Source organism: Zosterops lateralis (genome assembly GCF_965231275.1).
Source record: "Zosterops lateralis genome assembly, chromosome: 2".
Classification (NCBI taxonomy): domain Eukaryota; kingdom Metazoa; phylum Chordata; class Aves; order Passeriformes; family Zosteropidae; genus Zosterops; species Zosterops lateralis.
In genome coordinates this window covers 42,623,067-42,643,644 of record NC_139763.1, presented here as the reverse complement: position 1 = coordinate 42,643,644, position 20,578 = coordinate 42,623,067, and the positions used below count along the sequence as shown (strand labels likewise).

Below are 20,578 nucleotides of genomic sequence, written 5' to 3'. Positions count from 1 at the left end.
TCATGGATATTCATGACAATACTGCTTCTGGAAGCATTTAAATGCCCATTCATAAATATTCTGGAATGTAACCTTCTGACGCCATGTAACATTTTGCTTACATTTTATGGGTACTTCACTTGGGCATTTTCCACTTGATAATGAAAGCAGAACCTTCAGGGACAGTTATTGGTGTATATATAAATTGTGTGTAAAACTATCTCATTGCTTTGTTTTTATTCCTAGCATTTTCTTTCTTTGTTATTGCTCCAAGTTCAATGAATTCTTTGAGGGCATCTTGGGAATTTCGGGTTTTGTATTTGTAGCCAAGGATATATTATCAGTATAAAGTACCACATGCAACAGAATTGAGATTCTAGAGTGCAGTAAAGACTTTAAAAAGTGTATGTTATGTCTAATATTCCTTGTGTGAAACTTACGTGTTTCAGCTAGTTGCAAGAGCGCCTGTATAGAATTATTGGCAGGGTGAAGTCTCCCTTTCATGCATACTCAAGTGTTGGCAAATGACCTTTTTGCAGTGAAAAAACCAGTAGATTTTGCATTTGAAGGTTGCACCTGCATCCCCTGAAGTTGTTGATAATCTTCTTATTGATTTCGGCATTGCAGAATAAAGTCTTATAAGCCTTTATCAATGCGTGTAATCAGCTTTGAGGACATGACAGATCCTTTAACTCTGTACTAATGTTCATTTGTACAATAGATCCTTTGTGTTTTGGCAGTAAATAATGCCTTAAATTCTTTGTCAAATTAGGTTCCCATTGTAATAATGGCATTTGATGTATAAAAAGCAGCATAAACTTTTTTCCATTTTCCTGGACTGGATCCACCCTGTCTAATCCAGCCCATCATAGATGTGTTTGTGTTTCTTCCTCATCCTCATGTCTCTCATTTTTGCTTAGGGTAGTCCTGTTTGCATTGTCTCTGTGCTCCACAGTGGGGAGTGGTTAAGGATGAAGCCTCAGTGGTTTCCTCTCCCCCTGTATCTCATTCTTTTCTTGCAATATCCTGACCTGTGAGGGGGAAGAAGTCACAGACTCTGGATAGGAGTCATGGATAGAAGATCACAGTGAATTATCTGCTGTTACCAAGTCTTGCAGCAGTCTGAGAAATGGAGGGATTAAAGAGGGAAGAAACTCATCTTTACTCACAACCTGCACCGGTTTCTAAGCAATTTAGTAGCATCCAAAAGATTTTTTAATATCATGATATTTAAAGGTCTGAGACAGTCTAGAAAGCTATTCATTAACAGCTAGGTAATTTCACACATACCAAACCATAACTGGAGAATATAAATCACCTATTCTGAAATTTGCAATTATAGGGCACATATAATTATTGAACTTGTATTTCTTGGCTTTAAAAGCAATGTGTGTATATATATATTCAAAATGAGTTTAAAAAGAAGAGAAGTTTTCAACAAATCTTATCATACTGCAGCTTTTGTTTTTTCTAATGGGAGATGAAATTTGTTTCCCAGTTGTGACTGTTGAGTGTTTTTAAAGGTCAAAGCTATAAGGGAATTTTAAAATTAGTTATTCAGGCTGACTAAAAAGTAATACCAGTGCACTGGTAGCCTTATGCAAGCAATTTGTTTGCTCTTGAATATAAAATAAATGTAATGTCAAAACTAGGGGAGAAAAATCATCTGCTGTAAATATTCTCCTACAGCAACTTTTTTCTCAATCAGGAAGTTAAATTGAGTTCTTTTTGCTTTGTAAGGTTAGTTATTGTTTAAAGAAAGTCTCCAGAAACCTAAAGCAGATGGAAAATGAAAAGACATAAAACCCACAGAGGTTAATTTCACATGAATTTCCTTGAGATAAATCACAACTTTCTCTAATTGATGCCATTGTGGAATATCTTTAAAGAAATAGAAAAGAAAAGAAAAAAGCCTTTGCAGCAAAAAAGGTGAAGATTTCACCAAATTTTTTTTTTTTTTTCATTAATGACTTCCTGAACAAAGACAGACAGAAATAGGATGCGGGAAAAGGCTGACATTGATATTTGTAATGAATGCAAGTATCTTTATGTAAAGAACCCCCAAAGAATCTTTCTCTCAAGAAGCACAGTCTGTTTATACGAATTCTGATATTCTCTTACCATCAGCCTTATTAGGACTGAGAAGTTCAATGATTTGCAATAAATGAAGTACGCCAAGACTGCATAGGGTGTAAATACATGCACATCTTCACAGTTGATGATACATCATGGTAGAACGGTAAAGACTGGTAGAATTTACATATCTAAATCCTTAGAGCTTTTGGAAAAGCAATGACCCCACAAGAAGAACAAGGCTATGGTGGGAACTGCCAGTAGGGTTTGGGTTTTAGTCAGTGATAGATAAATCAGGATGTCACCCTGAGCACCCTTTTATATGAAGGCCCATGTAAAATCAGGCATATATCACTGTCCAGAGCTCTGTGCAGCTGAGCTGTTTTTTTTCTCAGCTAACAGTGAGACAGCTTGACCAGTGTATCAGGTGCACCATAGTATGGCTTCAGGTCTCAAGTTCAGCTAAAAAGGAAAGTTGTGCAGAATATGTGATAATTAAATGAAATTATTTTTTTGTCTTTTTGGTCTTAGAGGTCATGAATATATTTTTGGTTTTAGGAATTAGAAAACAAACTGTTTCTAACTTTGCATGTTTTCCTAGAGTCAGACATTAGGAAAGTACAGTCCTTTTGCTTAAATTACAGAGGAAAAGAAAAAACAGGGGAACTTATCACGCTGGGAATGATCATAGAATGTTCACTCCAACGTAATACAAATCTCTGTCTGTAAAAATTGCCTCTAGGTATTTGTGCAAATATTTTGTTATAAGCAATTATTACATCGGCCATGCTGCAATATTATCCCTAATTTTGATCCACTGACTTAGGGTGACAACTAGTTATCACTTTGGAAATAGACCAGCTCCCGTGTTGAATTGCATTATGACGCTAGTTTACCTACATCAAAATAGAGTGAGAATGTCAACCTGCAGTAGGCAAAGAACTTTGAGAGCTAACAAGACATTATTTTTAATCTACAAGCTGCTCCTACCTTTCAGTAATGGACTCTAGCAATTCTGCCCTTTCACATTGTGACTGAGTTGTCTTATCATGGCCAAAATATTTTGAAACTATTTTGACTTCATCTGCAGACTGTTACTATCTATCTTGCATCCTAAGGTTACAAATAATGTTTGAAAATGAAAACTAGCTGAAGTGTGATCCATGGACTGGAAACCCGCCATTTAAGCCTATACAGAGCATGTAATGGCTTTTAATAGCAATCTTCTCTCCATCTTTTCAGTATCTCAGTGTGCCTTAGACCTTATTCTTTTCAACTACCTCATAGAAGTGAACAGGCTTCCTGAGACCCTCTGGTTAATAAATGAAATCTGTATAAAAATGTGCTGGCAACAAAAGACATACCCAGGACATATACTGTCATATAAATGAATCATCACTTTAAATTAGGAAAATTTTTTTCCAGCATTAACACTAGTCATGATAACCTATTTTGGCAGAAAAAAAAAAAAAATCACAAGATATATATTTTAAAACATTGCACAGCTCTGTCTGATATAGATTCTCTTCTCCCACCCTAGTACTTGAGTGCCTTCCAGAAGCACATTAAGCAATATGACTAATGTCTGTCTCATCTTCATTCTTTTACTTGAAGCTGAAAAATTACATTATTTTTCAAAAACTACCTGCAAGTTGATGAAATATCATCTTTGCAATGAACATAAAATTTTTATATAGCTGTGAAGACCATGGCAAAATTCAAACTTTGCAGAGGCACATACATTTTCTACTGATGTAAGTGAACAAGTGCTCTTTTATGCCAGGGCACAGTTTCTATACATAAGCATTGCAAAGCAGACTACCTTCTTGATATATGAGAGATTTACGGGCTAAAACAGCAAACAATCCTTCACAGCAGCATTCATTTTGCTGGATGAGAGTTGATTGAGAAATTAGCACAACATGGGAGATCTCTTTCTGTCTGGAACTAAAAAGGTACCCAATTTTGTAGTTGCTGTTGATTTATTATTCTGATCCTGTATGGGGTTACTGATGCAGATAGCTCTCTTAACTAACTGTCTTTTGTGTCGAAGTGTACAAAAGACAAATGCTGCAACTTTTTAATGGCATAATTTACCTTTAGCAGTAGCTCTCAAAGACTAGAGACCTGTAAGAAGACTAAAAATAAAATAAATATGCTGCTGTTTAGAGGACATTAGCTTTCTTACAGAACTAATATGTATGGCATCACATATGGGGCTAGCATGAAATTTAAGCTTGTAGAGTTACTGGAAATGTTTGTACCACAGTATAAATAAACATTGTGACCAGCATAGACCACATCATGCTGGATGCTATACAAGCAGAGAATAAATATCTATCTACCCCTCCCTGAAAAGTTTGGTTGGCTTCCAAGAAACTGACTGTGAGACTTCTAAATAATGCACCCACACAAAGAAAGAGTAAGCTAATAATCTCAGACAAGAGGAGCTGTCAGCAAACTCAGTTAAGCTTTGCTGTGACTGACTTATTCAGTGGCATGATCCTTTAGGATAAAGAGTGGGACTCCCAGTATAGCTATGGATTGTGAGGAGCCAGCATGTGAGTTGTTTATAGCAGCCTCCCAGCATATATAGGCTTATAGGGAAGAATTTGAGGGGCCTGGATTCGCTGGTTTGTGACTGTCTTTCCCTGTTGTCATTCGATTGCCCTGGTGGGAAAGCCTGGCTCCAGCCTTAAAACAAATTTTAATTTGAGCCCCAGGTTCTCTGCCATGTTTTTGCTTTCTGGATTGTGTAACTAGAGAATTAGAAGTATTCAGCAGTGCAGTCAGTGTACATTATTTCTAGAAGAAGAAATGCTGAAAGTACAAAATAGTAATCGTGGTGATTTAGATGTCAAAGACACCACTAGATCAGGGCTAGCAGTGAAAAACAGCTTTGTTTCACTTTTCTCTCAAACAGAAGCCTATGTGTTGTGGACATCAAATTATTATATTTGACAACAAAATTTTTATTGTGGGTGGGTTTTTTCCTTCCCCCCCCCTTTTTTTTTTCTTTTCTCTACATAAACTATTTGGCAAAAACATATCCTTTTACAAATGTAATTTATTCCTTATGAAGAGCTGCAGTTTTAATGACAGTTTAGACATTGATATAATTATTAGACTATATTTTCCCTTTAATAAATGCTTTGATGTAGCAAGTATGTTCTCAGTGTTCTGTGTATACGTTTCCATAATAACCCCTTTCCAGTTATCAGGGAGATCAAAGGCTGCAGCTCTGCACAACTTCCACCAAAAATAAGAGATTCTTTTCTTACTGAGTCGTTGTAGGCTGGCCCAGAGTGTTGGGTGGATTCTGCTTTCATCTGATCACAGTTGCAAACCCTCAAATTTAGTGTAGATTTTTTTCTTACTTAGTCTTAGCTTCTGCCCTTTCTTTAGTGTTGCAGTGGTTCTACATTTTCATAAGTCACAATACCCATAGCAGGGCCCTGTGTTAAAACACTATTCACATCATTAGCATTAGCCAGGAGTGTGAAAAGTCAGCACATCCTTTAGCACACACAGATATGTTTATAGCAGTGACCACAAATTAAGAATCTGGTAAGCCAGACTTGGTGTGTGATGAATCCTGCTTCACTGCAAATCATTTAATTGCAGCAATACAAGTTTTGCCAAAGGCTTTGCCATCTCTGCCTTGCTGTCTGCAATGCCTCATTTACAAGCCACAACAGTTGCAGGACAATTCTCCAAAGGTGGTTTAAGAAGGTTGACAGCAAGCCCTGTAAAAAGATGGGATCTTCTGAAAGCCAGGAGATAATATGCCTGCTTTGGTCAGCTGGGTTTAGGGAATAGTTGTATATGCTCAGTGAATTTTTTGGGAAATTCTAAGTACCATACTACAATTAAAAAATCTGAACAGAAGAAATGATTACATATTTCTACTCTATCCCATAGACTCAGTTTCCAGTAAGAATGATTTCCACAAGCCAAAATTTAGAAATAGCTTATGGTTTAGGCCTCAGTAGATAAAAGGCAGCTGTCTGAAGCCCTTTCAATAAAACTTTAATGCCTGCATGTCCAAAATAAACAACTAGCATACACCAGAATTAGTAGGATGGTTGCGGCATGACTGGTAGAGGGTTCAAGCACTGCCCTTTAGTAGAGTAAAAAAATATTGAAAATACTAATATTTTAATATATTTTTACCATTTTACAATATTTTTTACCATTACCTAGACATGTGACACTTTTAAGAAGCATTCTCATTTCCACTCAAGTCTTTTTCAAGTTCTCTTCAAGAATACACACAAATAAGTATTCAGATTTGTTTCCATGGTTTGGTTCTTCATTGTAAAGACTTGATCAAAATGGAATCTGAATTCTGAAATCATTAATTTTCAGTTAAATCAACATATTAGTGACTTTACTTTTAGCTTAGAAGATTTAGTATAATGACTGTGGAGGGACAGGGATTGTGATGTTCAGATAGTACATAAAGAAGTGGAACTATCCTCACTGAAGTTCTTTTAAATGGGTTTTTCTCCTCAGTGTTTTAGGTTCTACATCTTTCAACCTTGATAGGGAATTCAGTTTATACTGTATTTTGCTTTACTTCTAAATAAAGCTCTCCAAATGATGAATTACACTAGTAAAGTGCTGTGGTAACAACCTATTAAGACAAATTATGATGAGTTAGGAAGGCAACAAGAAGACCCTTCATACCTTACTATTATGGCCATTAACCCCAGCTTGTTTTCCCTGCAGAGTTTTTCCGAGAACTGCTGGAGAATGCGGAGCGATCCCTGAACGACATGTTTGTCCGGACGTATGGCATGCTGTACATGCAGAACTCAGAGGTGTTCCAGGACCTCTTCACAGAGCTGAAACGTTATTACACAGGAGGCAATGTGAACTTGGAGGAAATGCTGAACGACTTCTGGGCTCGGCTGCTGGAGCGCATGTTCCAGCTTATAAACCCGCAGTACCATTTCAGTGAGGACTACCTGGAGTGTGTCAGCAAGTACACAGACCAGCTGAAGCCGTTTGGAGATGTTCCCAGGAAACTGAAGGTTCAAGTCACTAGAGCTTTCATTGCTGCACGGACCTTTGTTCAGGGGCTGACAGTAGGCAGAGAGGTTGCGAACAGAGTATCCAAGGTAATCTAAAAACAGGGTGGGACTTTTTTGGCTTGACATTGTTCTCAACTTGCCAGACAATTGAAATCTGTCTGTGTGCTTTGGGTTTTTTTTCAGTATAAGGAAGTGTGTTTGGTTATGTGTGGTACGTTTGGTTGTGTGTGTGTGGGTATACCTACCAATATAGCCATCCTAAGCTCATAAATGAGGGCAACAGTAGTTTCAGTTCCTTCTGGGGATATTAAAGCAATACTAACTGGAAAGCATTTCTCTGTGCTCAGGACACAGTGAAATACCAATATATGTCAATGTTATAACGCGGTAGTGATTGTCGCTTGTAATTCAAAACTGGCTACATATGTAAAAGATGGGGATTAGATCAGAACTCAAATGTTTTGAGCACATTTATTCTGCTGTTCATTAGGAAAGTACAGCCCTCACAGCATTCATTCATCATGCAGCTGGGTGATGGATTTTGTTAGAAACGTCTAGTCATGTTTCTGATAAGAAAATAGACAAACAGTGACACCTCTGGAGCTTGAGCTTTCCCAAAGGATGGTTTGATTCACATTTATTTTAATTTTAATTATTTACCTATGCAAATATTAATGACAATTATAATCCTTGAGGGTTTCACATAGTTAAAGAAAAAAAATGGGCAAAAATAACCCATGTTGTTACCATAAATGTGCCCAAATGGCTTTCTCTTATACAGTATTTCAAAAACAGGTATATTTTTCTGAATTGGTGTTCCAGCTAGGTATCTGCTCTGTGATGTCACTTTTTTACAGTCCTCGTAGTGTGTTTGGACCTTGAATTCTGAAATACTCTCATGAGATCCACTGTGAAATGCTCAAATACTCACTTCTGAACAGTAAGTATGTGAGTGATTTGGATGGTTGGCACATCCAATACTTTCCCACATTTGCAAGTCTAGGTCACTCCTCTGCCTCAAGAAGACTGTCTCATTTAAATCACAGTCAGATGGGGTAGAGCCCATACATTGTTCAGTAGACTGCAACTCAAGCACTCAACAAGATGGGGCTTTTAAACTTTTCTTTATCTGTATTATGTGACATTTTGCAAATACAAGTTGAGAAGCCATGGAGCCAGAAATGTAGTCAGGAAGGGAGAGTCTGATTTTATGTCTAGGAGACTGCATGGGAGAAAAAGGTCATTTTGCACTTAAAATCGAGTGGATGAGATATGTGATCCTTGTTGGTCAGCTAGAACCGCAGTCTCTTCCTCCAAAGTCCTTCCTGACCTTCAGGGTTGCCTTTATTTGATTCCTGGCACTGTCAGTTCTTGCACTATTTCTGAATAGTGGTAGGGTATCATCATGAAACTCCAGGCTGCCTAGTCTAGCTGGGGGCAGATGCAGCTTTTTAGGCTCCAAATGTGCAGAATGCATGTATCTGCATCCCCAGATTTCCTCTGAAGAGCAATGATGTCCCCATGGGTCAGGTTTCAAGTGAAAGTACAGAGCTCTGATGTCACTGTTGTCAGCAGGCATTAAATCTTACTGGATCAGACTGTAGAGAGTAAGCTATGTAATTCATGTAATAGATGCATAATTTGAGAATCCCTCACAGAATAAGGTCTGAATTGTCTGCTGTCACTTTCCCTGTGTCTATACATGACTGTACAGAATGTGCAGGTGTCTCCTCTCACAATTCCAGGAAATGTTTTCTTCTCAGCCTCTGGGCTTTAGGTACATGAACTCTTTCAAGAAAAGGGTTTATAAAAAGATGACTAGATGATCCTGTGATCCTCTAATGAGAACTGCTAGCCCTGCAATCATACAGTGGGTCTTTTCGTAGTGTCACTTGAAGATGGCAACAGTAGCTCAATAATGCTTCTGTTGTGGGTTGTTTTTTTCTTTTAACATGAAAGAAACACTTGAAATCATCATTAAAAGGGTTTGGTGGATGGTGCAAGACACAATACAGATAGTGTGCTCTATAGACACAGAGTGATACTCCATTAGACTACATCTAGAACACTGTGCTCAGTTTTTGACCCTTCCCATACAAAAACCACATTGATAAATTGAAACAAGTTCAGCGGAGGCCACCGTCATGATCTGGACTGGATTATTTGTCCTGAGAGGAGAGCCCATGGGACTGGGGCTTCTTCATTCTGGAGAAGAGGCTACTTCAAGGTCACTTAGCAGTTGCTCATGGTGCCTCTAGGGAGGTCATTAAAGAAATGCAGCCAAGCTCTTCACAGCGAGGTGTGGTGTGATGTGATAGGCATGACTTGAAGCACTTCCTCTTGTCCTATCATAGCAGGCCCTAAAAATCCCATCCCCACCTTTCTTATAAATACCATCTAAGTACTAGAAGGTTTCTAATAAGATCTGCTTGGAACTTCTCTTCTTCAAGCTGAACAACCCCAAATCCCTCATATCTTCATAGGAGAGGTGCTCCAGCCCTCTGGCCATTTTTGTGGCCCTCCTCTGGACTCTGGTCCATGTCTTTCCTGTGATGCTGAGAATTCCAGAGCTGGATTTATTAATCCAGGTGGTGTCTTCTGACAGCAGAGTACAGGTGACCTGCTGGTCACATTTCTTCAAGATCACTATCCTAAGATCCTGTTAAAAAATTGTAAAATCTACATTTTTTCTTAAATGTAGAATATGCTTTGATTGCATGATTATCTTTGGTATTAAAATCTTGGTGGCTGTATTCATACCCACAGCATATGCAAAACAATTGCTAACCTTAGGGACCTTGTATTACATGCAACCTGGTCAGGCAGATATGAAGAACCTCAAGTGGCACCAAATATTCAAGATTAATAATTGTCCTGTGGAAAGGCTGTGATTACTCTGAGAGTGAATATTTCATTGTCATATCATAACTGTGGACTTTTATGCTGGTTTATCTACTGTAGAAAATGACAAATCCCTTTTTTTAAACATAATTTTAAAAGACTACAACCATTTCTTAGAGTTAGCACACAACTGCAGCCAAAAGTAAGGCAGGTAAACATCTTTTCTTGCTATTTTGAAAGTCATCCAGATTCAGCACAGATTTCTTTCTCATTGTACTCTAATATTGAGAGATTCTTTGATAAGGATGCCACATCTGGGTAAGTCAAGAGAAATGAATAAAGACAGAAAATGAAAGGAAGAACTGTTGCAGTTCTTCTATAAAAGCCTTTGTCCATTCTCTGTGCTGGCTGGGAACAGAGGGGGATCTTCTACCTGCAACATCACAAGCTTAAAAGATTTTTTGCTTTCTATTTGTGGACCCATTATTTCACTGACATAAAAAAATGTTGAGCCTACACCATAAACACCATGAGAAAGAGAGTGACTAATGAGAAAGTTGGTAACAACCTCTCCTTTGGGCCTTTGCTGTCTCATCGTCTTCCGGACTGTTTCTGTAGAGGAGGTGGTGGGTCACACACGAAGGATTTGTTCCCTCTCTAATGTCAGGGATTTGTCCTTTCTAAAGATTTTTCCTCAGAGAGGTTGTAATGTCTGAAAACAATGCAGTCCTTGTATTCCTTGCAAAGGAGCTACACTTCCTTTTTTTTGATGAAGTGTGCACTCAAGCACACTCAAAGTAGGCGACACGGATCGCAAACATTTTCCTCTTACAATAGGATTTTGCAGTTTAGCAATTTGTTTATCAGTGAGATTATAATTCAGTAAGTCACACTTAGATAAATGGTGAGGGAGGATGGTTAGGACATCTTATTTTTGTAATTTTTGTGATGTTATATTTCAGTTGCAAGCAGACATAGTTGCTTCCATTTGCCTGAAGTTTTATTATGCTGTTTTAGTTGAACAGTATTTTCATGATCTCTAAGTCTAATTACAGTTTTTAATCTTCAGAGATTTTTAAATCTTTTTATTTCTCATTCTAATGCATTAAATTTGTCAGTGCCATGTTGCTATGCTGCTTAAATCTCCACTCAGTGCAGTATATTTCCACTGACTCAAATGGAGCAGCTTGCTAAATTCTATATATATATTCTAGAAAGTTGTATAGGCATATGAGCAAAAAATTAATTATTTATTAAAGTGAGAAAATTAATTCTTGATTTAAATCAATTTATTCATTAATATAGAAGAATTCCTAAAATATCTCAAGTGGGAAGGGGCCTGTAAAGATCGCTGAATCCAACTCCCTGCTCCTTGCAGACCTAACTAAAAATAAACCATATGACTAAAAGCTTTATCTAAATGCTCCTTGAACTCTGACAGGCTTGGTTCCATGACATCTTTCCTGGGGAAACTATTCCAGTTACCAGCCACCCTCTCAGTGAAGAACCTTTTCCTACTGCCCAATTCGAACTTGCGCTGATGCAGCTTCAATAGATAATATTCAATATGCAACATCAGAACTGCCATTTTGGGTATGTCAAAGGTCTGTTCAGTTGATTTTACCTCGGTGGCAGTACTTTAAAGGTCAGTATAAGAGCAGAGCTTCTCAACTAGTGTACTTTTTTAAGATGTAGGTAGTAGATGTTTATGGACATTTTGAACTACAATTTCAGAAATAATTAGTTGATTTTTCTACTTTCTGTTTTTGCAGTACTTTTTTAGATTCTAAAAACCTGGCTTTTCTGTTTTGATATTGTTTGGTAAAAAAAATTAGTTCTGGCCTTCCCTATTCTTCTGTAAAAATACAGCATATTAACATGTTACTGTTATTAAATTTATTTGTTATCCTAGATGACTTTTTTCCTAGATAAGATAAATAAAATAAACAAAACCAAAAACCAAAATACCAAGCCTTCCTGACAACTGTGATTTAGTATCTAATGTTAAACTGGAGAAGCTGTTAAAAATATTTCTGAAGTTGCTCTTAGCTGTGGTTACCAATAATGTGATAGAAAAGACATATGCATAGTTTTCATGTTCATGTTTTACTGTGTCTGAGCTCTGGACACTTTGTGAGAAAATAATGCTAAGTTATTATCTCTGACTCTAAACAAAGCATTCTCAGTTATTGTAATTAGCTCTTTGAACTGTCACTGAGTGACAGGGAAGTGTAAGCAGAAAAACACATGGGGAATTAAAATTAAATTTTTGAACAGGAGGATCTAGGATTTCCAGAAGCATGTTATTCCTGAAATACTTTTCCCAGATATATTAAAAGCTGAATTACAACAATTTTTTCGTGTTTCATGAGCCTAATGTCTGAGTTCTGACTTGTGCTGATTTCATGTGTTAAACTGGGTGAATTCACATTGAGAATATGTGAGCTTGGTAGGAAAACATGAGTGGTGGAGTACAAGAGGTTGGTCCTGTCCAAAAGTACAGCCATTACCCCACTGCTGCCCAGAGCTCTGGCTCCATCCCAGGCAGGTTACATCTCCATTGGCTTTTGCACTAAAGCTGTCTCACTAAGAACAGCAAGTGAGTGGAGAATACTTTTATTTACAGAGATCGAGGGGTTTAGTTATTGTTTGCTAGTTTTGCTTTTCTCCATGTTTGGCCATTCTTTGGGGTTTTTTGTCTGAATTTAAACACTTTCTTCCTATTGTCTACTGGGATAAGGACAAGAAGAATTGTTCTGAGTTTGGCTTTGACTTTCACACTTGAAAATTCATGCTACCAGCAACCAAAGTAGTTTTTATACCAGGAGTAAAGTGGAGCTTAGCTCAGGGGCATCATTAAGAGCAGTTAGTGATTTTGTTAGTGGCATAAACATCAAAGATTTGTGACCCAGCCACTAAGAACTTATTTCATTAATGCATTTAAATATTAATTATCATTTATTACAAAATAAAAAGAGGCTGTTACAATTCTTTTCTCATTGTATGGCATAGGCTATATATCTCCTTCTTTTTAAACCAATTAAAGCCATTCATCCCCTGAATATTATTAAATTATGTTAATATCAGACTTCTTATTAGGAACCTGGTGATATATGAGCAAAGTGAAATAAATACAGTAATACAATTATAAGGTTAAACCCAAGATTAGTAGTGAAAAGCAGTCTCTAGTAATTGCCTGTGATTACTTCTACTTGCAGAATGCCAGACCACTGCTTTTCTAATATGCTGAATCAATATTCTTACAAACTGTGCTTTTCATGGTTTATAAATAAACATTCAAGATTTTGTGAGAGGCATAAATAAAGGCCAATATTGAATGACACAGTGATTCAGAATGTAATTATGGCAGGGGGGAGGGAATATGACATGGTGATAAGTCAGGTAATTAAAAGCCAAAACAAATTGTACTTTAAGCCTGGAAAATGTGATTTGCAGGGTGTGACAGATAAAGAACTATGTGTCCTGTATATTTTAACTTCATTGGCTGAAGAGATTTGGCTTGTTAAAGCCACAGAGGAAAAGGAGATCTAAAAGGACTATGGTTTCTAGCAAACTTTAATCCTCAGTTCAAACTGTTGCTTTAGGAACAGCCCAGCTGAGCAAGCATAGCTTTTATGATTGTGTCTCTGCCTGTTGTTTTAAGGGTTTTTGGGTCATTAATTCTGTGAGTTTTCGTTGAGTTAACATATATTTACAAGAGTTGGACCACACTGTGACATGAATGAGGCCACATCCTTGTTTCCTCTTCCTCTCCCTTGGTGATCCTCTGGTGGGGAGTCAAAGGATTATCCAGCCAGAGGAGTTTCAGAGCTCTAATGTGTCTGTGGCACAAAAACAGGAGTGAATTGTATCCACACTTGAGTTCTTTCTGGGAAGTATCCTTTGAATTGAGGTTCTTCAGCTGTGCTGAATGTCTTTCCTTCTTTTTTGGAAAGAAAAGGCACATAAACTGATCTAGTTAATTGCACATGTTTCATGGAGAAATAAAACAGATGCCTTCCAGACATCCCAGACATACTGCAGGTGCACTGATCTATTTTCCACTTTGTGTGCACTGGAAACATCAGATGTTCCAGAAGAGCAGTTCAAGAGAAAAGGCCTAAAATGAAACAGCAGCTTCAACAAAAGGAAGAAGACAGTAGGAGGTCTACAAAAGCTGTGTTCTCTGTCCTACCTATGAGAATTGCCAAATATAATCCAGCCTGGCCTCTCCATTTCACAGGTCTTTAAATATCATTCAGCTACCTTGGTATTGAACTTAATAACCCAAGTTTAACCGAGTCACGTTGCTTAGAAGACAGTCAGTCTTGCTGAGTATCCCTCTAGGTAGGTCTGCTGTTTGGGTTTATTCCTACTGTGTGCCACATCACATCTCAGAATCCAAAGCAGTCCTGTCTTTTTGGATTTTTTTGTATCATTCACAAACAGAGATCTTTCGCTCAGTTTGTGTTTTGGGTTTTGCTCAATGCCTACTGCATAGCAAATACCCTTTAGTTCAGCTTTGCATCAAAATTCTAACTATAAATTAAGAATTGTAATGAGATTATTTTAGTTTAACAACATTATTAAACACTGTCATGACTCATTAGAAAATAAATTATTTTAATCAAGGTTTTGTGCAGGATTGCTGAAATGCACATTTTACACACAATCCAAAATTCTCACATCAGATGTATATATCACCTACAAAAAATGCTGATATGGCACCTGAATAAAATATATTAAGAAAAAATTTTGAACTTTTTCAGAGGCATTCCTAGAAAAAAAGGATGTATCCTAATGCATATCATGATACATGGTCAAGTCATGATAAAAATAAAGGTGAAGAAACAAAGCTCGTCTAGGAGCTTGGTGACCTCACTATATTTAGATATTGTGTAATTAATCTTACAGCAGATTTTACAGTTTTGCTCTTTTAGCATAGGAGAGTGAAAGAAAATTCAGAGGAATCAAATGGAAATAAGAAGGAGATTAAAAAGTCCGAAGGTTAAGCAATGCAAGATCTAGACCCTCTTACAACTTGCTGACTTTTTAGAGTTACTCTTTTTACAGATTGCCTTAATTCTGTTTTGAAGACAGCTTATGGAAGCAATGTTTTTCAATCATGATTTGAGAAAAGCAATTAATTTTATTTCTCATGTGAGCCAGAAGCAGAAAAAAATCCTAATAGGTTATTTGGCCTTCAGCTTTCTATCAAAAACAATAGCCAAGAAACTATCTGATTTACCTAAAATGCATGAGGAATACTAACTGGAATTTAAATTCGTATCTGCTTAAGTGTTGTAGTCAACAAAGTCATCAGCAAAATAGTGAATGAGTCAAATTTCTTTGAGACTTTCAGATAATTAAGTCTGAAATCAACAATGTGGATCTAAGTTCAATTCCCAGTTATTCAGGAGTCATTTACAATTGGCTTCATTGTCTGCTTAAGTCTTGCATCTCAAAATATATCTCAGAAAAAAAAAAAAAAAAAAAAGAAGGTGTGAATGTAGGAATACAAAATGAAGAACTTAATTGTCAGGAAAATAATTCTGGTCATCTGTGAAATTTTAAACTTATCCACATACTCCAGTGTCTGCTTCTTATGGGTGATTTTATGATGCAAGCTTGCTCAGTTTTTTCCATAATCTTTTCTGGAAAAGAAAAAATGTCACTTTCATTCAGTCCACATGTTTAAGAATGTCATTGCTCTTGCTTCTTCTTCTCTTTTCCTCCCTCTCCTTTTGTTTTATTTTTAACTCTTTATGCAGAATTGAGTTCTTAAGTAAAAATTAAATGCAACAGACCAAACTGGGGAAAAAAAAGAGCTATGAGTAAGATAGGAGGATTTAGCTGACCTCAGATGAATATCTTCACCTTTAAGTGGCCAAGAGCAGAAATTAAGAATATAGAGTGAGGATTTTAATGCAAGACATGCCTGCTTGTCCTTCATAATGCTTTGGCATCCATTGGCCACTGTCATAAAAGACTTCGCAGTCATCCAACACCTCAGTGCAGTTTTTGCCTGCAAACATCTTCTCCATTCTTGGAAATGGTTTTTCTTTTAAAACTGCCAGAGATGTTTTGATATTCTGGACTGTTCCAATACTATGCAAGTCTGACTTCTGGTCTTTGCTTTTAGAAGGTTTAGCAATTTTATATGAATACACCAGTGAAGAAATTGCTGGATTTCTTCAGGAAGCACATATAGACTCTCCACTTAACCCCCACTAATGTGATCTTCAGTATCATCAAGCAACAGAGTTGCATCTACACTTGCCTGTTGTGTTCTTCATCCTGCAGTTCTTTCTTTCATGTTGATGTGTTGGCATTATCTGTGGATCCAGAAGCAAGTGTGTATTAGGCAATCTCTGGCAAGCTGACAAAGCTGAGCAGGGCTAGTGCACTCTAACTCGTGTTTCCTCAGTGTGCTCTCTGCACACTGAGTTGCTACACAGAGCCATCAGCAGCTCTCTCCACAGAGAAGACACCTATCCAATTGTCCTTTTTCAAATGGAGGTTTTACGGTTTTATGTATCTAATTGGTAGAGAAAAGCCTGAGCAGCCAAAGATATTATCTGAATTTCACAAAAGTAGCCTGAAGTGTTTAAGTACCAGAAAGCGAGAAATGACAAACTGTGTTCTTCTTCCCTCCAGCAATTTGCTGATTCAGGAGTATCACCACTCTCTATAGATGTTATGAGACACCAAGTGAGCTGTTATGAATCCTGTTTTTCAGACATGTCCCAAAACAAGTGAATGCATATGGATCTAAATGCTCGGTCATCTCTGTCTGGGGAATGCAGTAATTGACCCACTTTGGTCTGTGGGATCCAAGCTGCATTAACTCACACCAGTTCAAGCCTAGGAGCCATGGAAACTTATATGGAAAAGCTGCTCAGCTCAACAGCCATCTTCTTTCAGGTCTAAGGTCTTCTATGGGAATTAGGTTGGATCTGGCCACAATGCCTTAAACCAGTCTATTTCATAGTCAATGAAAGAATTATTAGAGGTATTTCTTTGTCTGATTTCTTCAGGCTAAATCTATATTTTGTTGTTGCTGGCTTTACCTGATTATATTAATATTAGAGTACCATTCAATCCATTGTTTATTTGAGACAACTATTTAATTTTGTATGCTACTGTGCAAAGGATAGCATGAATGGGGAAAAAAATAAGTTTTCCTCCAAACTGAGTGTTAGTTTTGAATTTACACTGACATTTTCTTTGACTTAGTGGTGGCTATTTTAACACTAAGCTTGAAATCCAGCAGAGAGACTGCTCACGGCACATTGCTGCCTTTGGTCCTCGAGATCTTAAGGTAAACTTCAAGGTAAACTGGTACCACATAGAGTATAGGAAGACAGAAGCAAAACATGTTCAGAAAGAACCTGGAAACTTACCTGTCATGAGTAAGGTGTAGTTTTATAGGCAAAAATAAGCCACTGTGTATCTTTCGTCATCACGCATCTGTTTGTAAGTAACAATGCACATCTGCTTTTCAAGGACATTGTACAGAAAACAGAACACAAGACAAACTGCTGTCAGAAACTTTCACAATGGTCCTCAAAACTGAAATTCTTTTGTGAGCCCTCTGAATGTTTCCTGGCCATAAGTGCAAGGTTAAAGAAATCTCTTAATGCAACATTTTTATTGTTACATAGTTTTTTATATATCATCAACATTTAAAACTATGATAAAATATGCCAAATGGAAATTAATACAATTCCATTTTTTACTTAAATGAGAGTTAATCTACCACTATGCAAATACCTTTTCTTTCATATAGTTACAGAAATATATTAACAAATGTTAGGAGTATGAAATAATAATTTTTACAATAAGTTTTTTTTTTTCAAAATAAGAAAAGAGGAAGAGGAGTAGGGACCCAGACAGTGAAATGTTAATACCAAAATGGTTCAACAGTCTTACTGTTATCTTGACCCCAAAGAAAGCATCCTATGGCCATGCAATATTTTCAGTCTGATTCCCTAAAACTGCTTTTGAGAGAAATGTCTTCTACACCTAGACTACTACTGAAGAACAGTGAATTTACATATATTCCTACGATGCATATTTTTGTATGTAAAAGCCTATTCTCTATTTAGGATTCAGTGTGAGGAGGGTGTAGCCAGGTGAAGGTGCTTCTTTCCAAGTAAGAAGCAATGGGATGAGAGGAAGTGTCCTCAACTTGCACAAGGGAAAGTTTAGGTTGGATATTAGGGAACACTTCTTAGTGGAGAGGGTTGTCAAGCATTGAGACAGGCTGCCTAGGGAAGTGGTTCAGTCACCATGGGTAGGTGTGGCATTCAGGTACATGGTTTACTGGTAGATTTGGCAGAGTTAATTTAATAGTTGGAGTCAATGATGTTAAAGATCTTTTCCAAGCTAAACAATTCTATGATTCTATCATTCTATACACATACACACACAAAAAAATATTTAGCCTTGACAGATAGATTGTATTACTAGTGCTGATGTTTGAGGTAGAACTTATGCAGTAAAGTATGTAAAGCACTAAGTTATCCTTGCTGCTAAGATATGACATGGAAGAGCTTGTTACCTAGTGGGAGAAAGAAACATGTTAGCTAAATATATTGATTATTTTCTTTTTTTACTACCAAAATTATTTTCCTTGTGGCTGTGTATTGGTCCTTAGTCGAAGGAGTAAGTACCTATCAAGGAATGATTAGATTTTTATGGAGTAGTTGAGCTTACTGCTTAATCAAGTGATAATCCATTTCAACACTTCTTTCTCTTGTCATCTTCACATTCCTGCATGCACACACACACACTCACATACACATACATACAAATTCCCAGGTTACATGTTGGCAGCTAAAGCAGTGGGAAAACTTGCTGTGTTGTAGGAGAGGTGAACTGGACGATCTTCCTTTGCACAAACTCATAGCTGTTGAGGTTCACTCACCTGTGCTTATGATCCAATGTATTTCAAAACACTAATAGAAAGAGGGGACAAAGTGTATATAAGCCTATGAGCACCCAAATTAACTGCAGGTAATGGTATACAAATGTTGCTATTTGAGCTTGTAATGGCTGTGTTATTATCACCTAACAGGTATTTATGTATATATCATGAAATGTTGATATATTTATACATAGATCACAGAAAGCACTACTCGGTCCAGTATTTTTGAAGGCAGTCTTAATACGGAGGAAAAAAATACAGTCAATAAGTACAGAAAATTACTTTAGATTTTCTGTACTATGTAGATTTTGGGTTTTGTAGCTTTATTTTTTGCCTTTTTGGGTCAAAGCTGAAGCATTGTTCAGTCACATTTTCTTGCTCATTTTTATCAGTGACTCAATTCTACTTTGCTGTCAAGATGACATCCTATAAAAACAGTGTGAATAAACAAATGTATTCTAATGGAACCATTTTTCAGTATTATCTTTTCACCTAAATATATCTGCAGCATGATCCAAAAAGCCTCAGAAGTAAAATGTTTCATAAATGTTCTAACATACTCAAATATAATGCTATGTTTAATATGAAAGTGGGAAATGGACAGAGGTTGAGAAGAATGGAAGTTTTGGCAGATGAAAAGGCTTATAAATATGTTTATTAGCAAGAAAAGTTAAAGGCTTTTAATTCAGAGAGTATTATATGAGTCAAGAAGTTGCTAAGAAGCATAAAGCTTGATGGGGGAAAAGTAGAGAAAAGATGTTCTTGGAAGCTAAGATCAAGCACAATATTTAATAGCCAGAAATTCATATCACCTAGAGTTGGCACTTATCTGAGCAACTAAGTTAAAAATAGAGTGATGCAATACTGTTTCTATGATCACTGCAGAAAATTAGGCATCTCCAGGAGAAAATCACATCTTGTGCATGCTCAATCATGTTCTAGAGTGGACATTCTCTCAGCAGTAAAGGAGAGGGAACAGAGAGCCTCTAGGGGCTATTTAATGCTGGACTGGCCTTTAACTAGTCCAAGGTGAAGCTGCCCAGTGATGTGGACACCCCGTGAACTTAACAAAACTTCCTCTAAATGCAAAGATGAGAATTGCCTAAGGTGTTTTCCATTTAGGACAGAAGTCCTAAATTCTTTCCTTTCGTTTTGCACAACTGTAGAAAACACACCTGTGCACTTTACTTGTGATTTTTTTTAATGGACTTCTAGTTCATGTTTTTAAATTACTCTGTAAGTTGATATTTATTTGTTATGCTTAGGATTTCATTAGAGGTGTCAAGAATAGTCTTCACACACTTCTTAAAAGCCTCAGATGGTTAGTTTCTGCCTGACATATAGAAGTTATTCTTAACAAAAAAATATATGATTCAAAACAAAATTATAATTTCTTTTTTTATAAACCCTATTCATCCAAGTATTCAATATCTCAGTGATCAGAAGTTAACTTTGCAGATGATGGATAGAGATTAAATAAGGCAGAATCGAACTTAATTTTTTTATATGTAAAATATTGTGCTTCATAATTAACTTAGAAAGTGGGACTGCTGTTGAAATGAAATGGAAAATGTCCTCTTTAATCTGTTGCTCCAGGTGTATGTAGATTATTCATTACTGGAATAAGGAGACTTTGTAACTTAAAATATAGGTGGCATGACAAAAGAGGAGAGGAAGTGTATGGTTTATAGAGTTCAGCTGCTATGCATACTTGGGACAG

General features: G+C 36.8%; 1 protein-coding gene across 1 annotated transcript in view; it reads left to right on the top strand.

Moving 5' to 3' along the window:
- Nucleotides 1-20,578, top strand: part of GPC6 (glypican 6) — a 728,411-nt gene that overhangs the window by 397,115 nt on the left and 310,718 nt on the right. Inside the window, exon 3 of the mRNA XM_083855634.1 lies at nucleotides 6,784-7,175. Coding sequence (XP_083711760.1) covers nucleotides 6,784-7,175 — 392 coding nt within the window. The remainder of the gene's footprint in view (nucleotides 1-6,783; nucleotides 7,176-20,578) is intronic.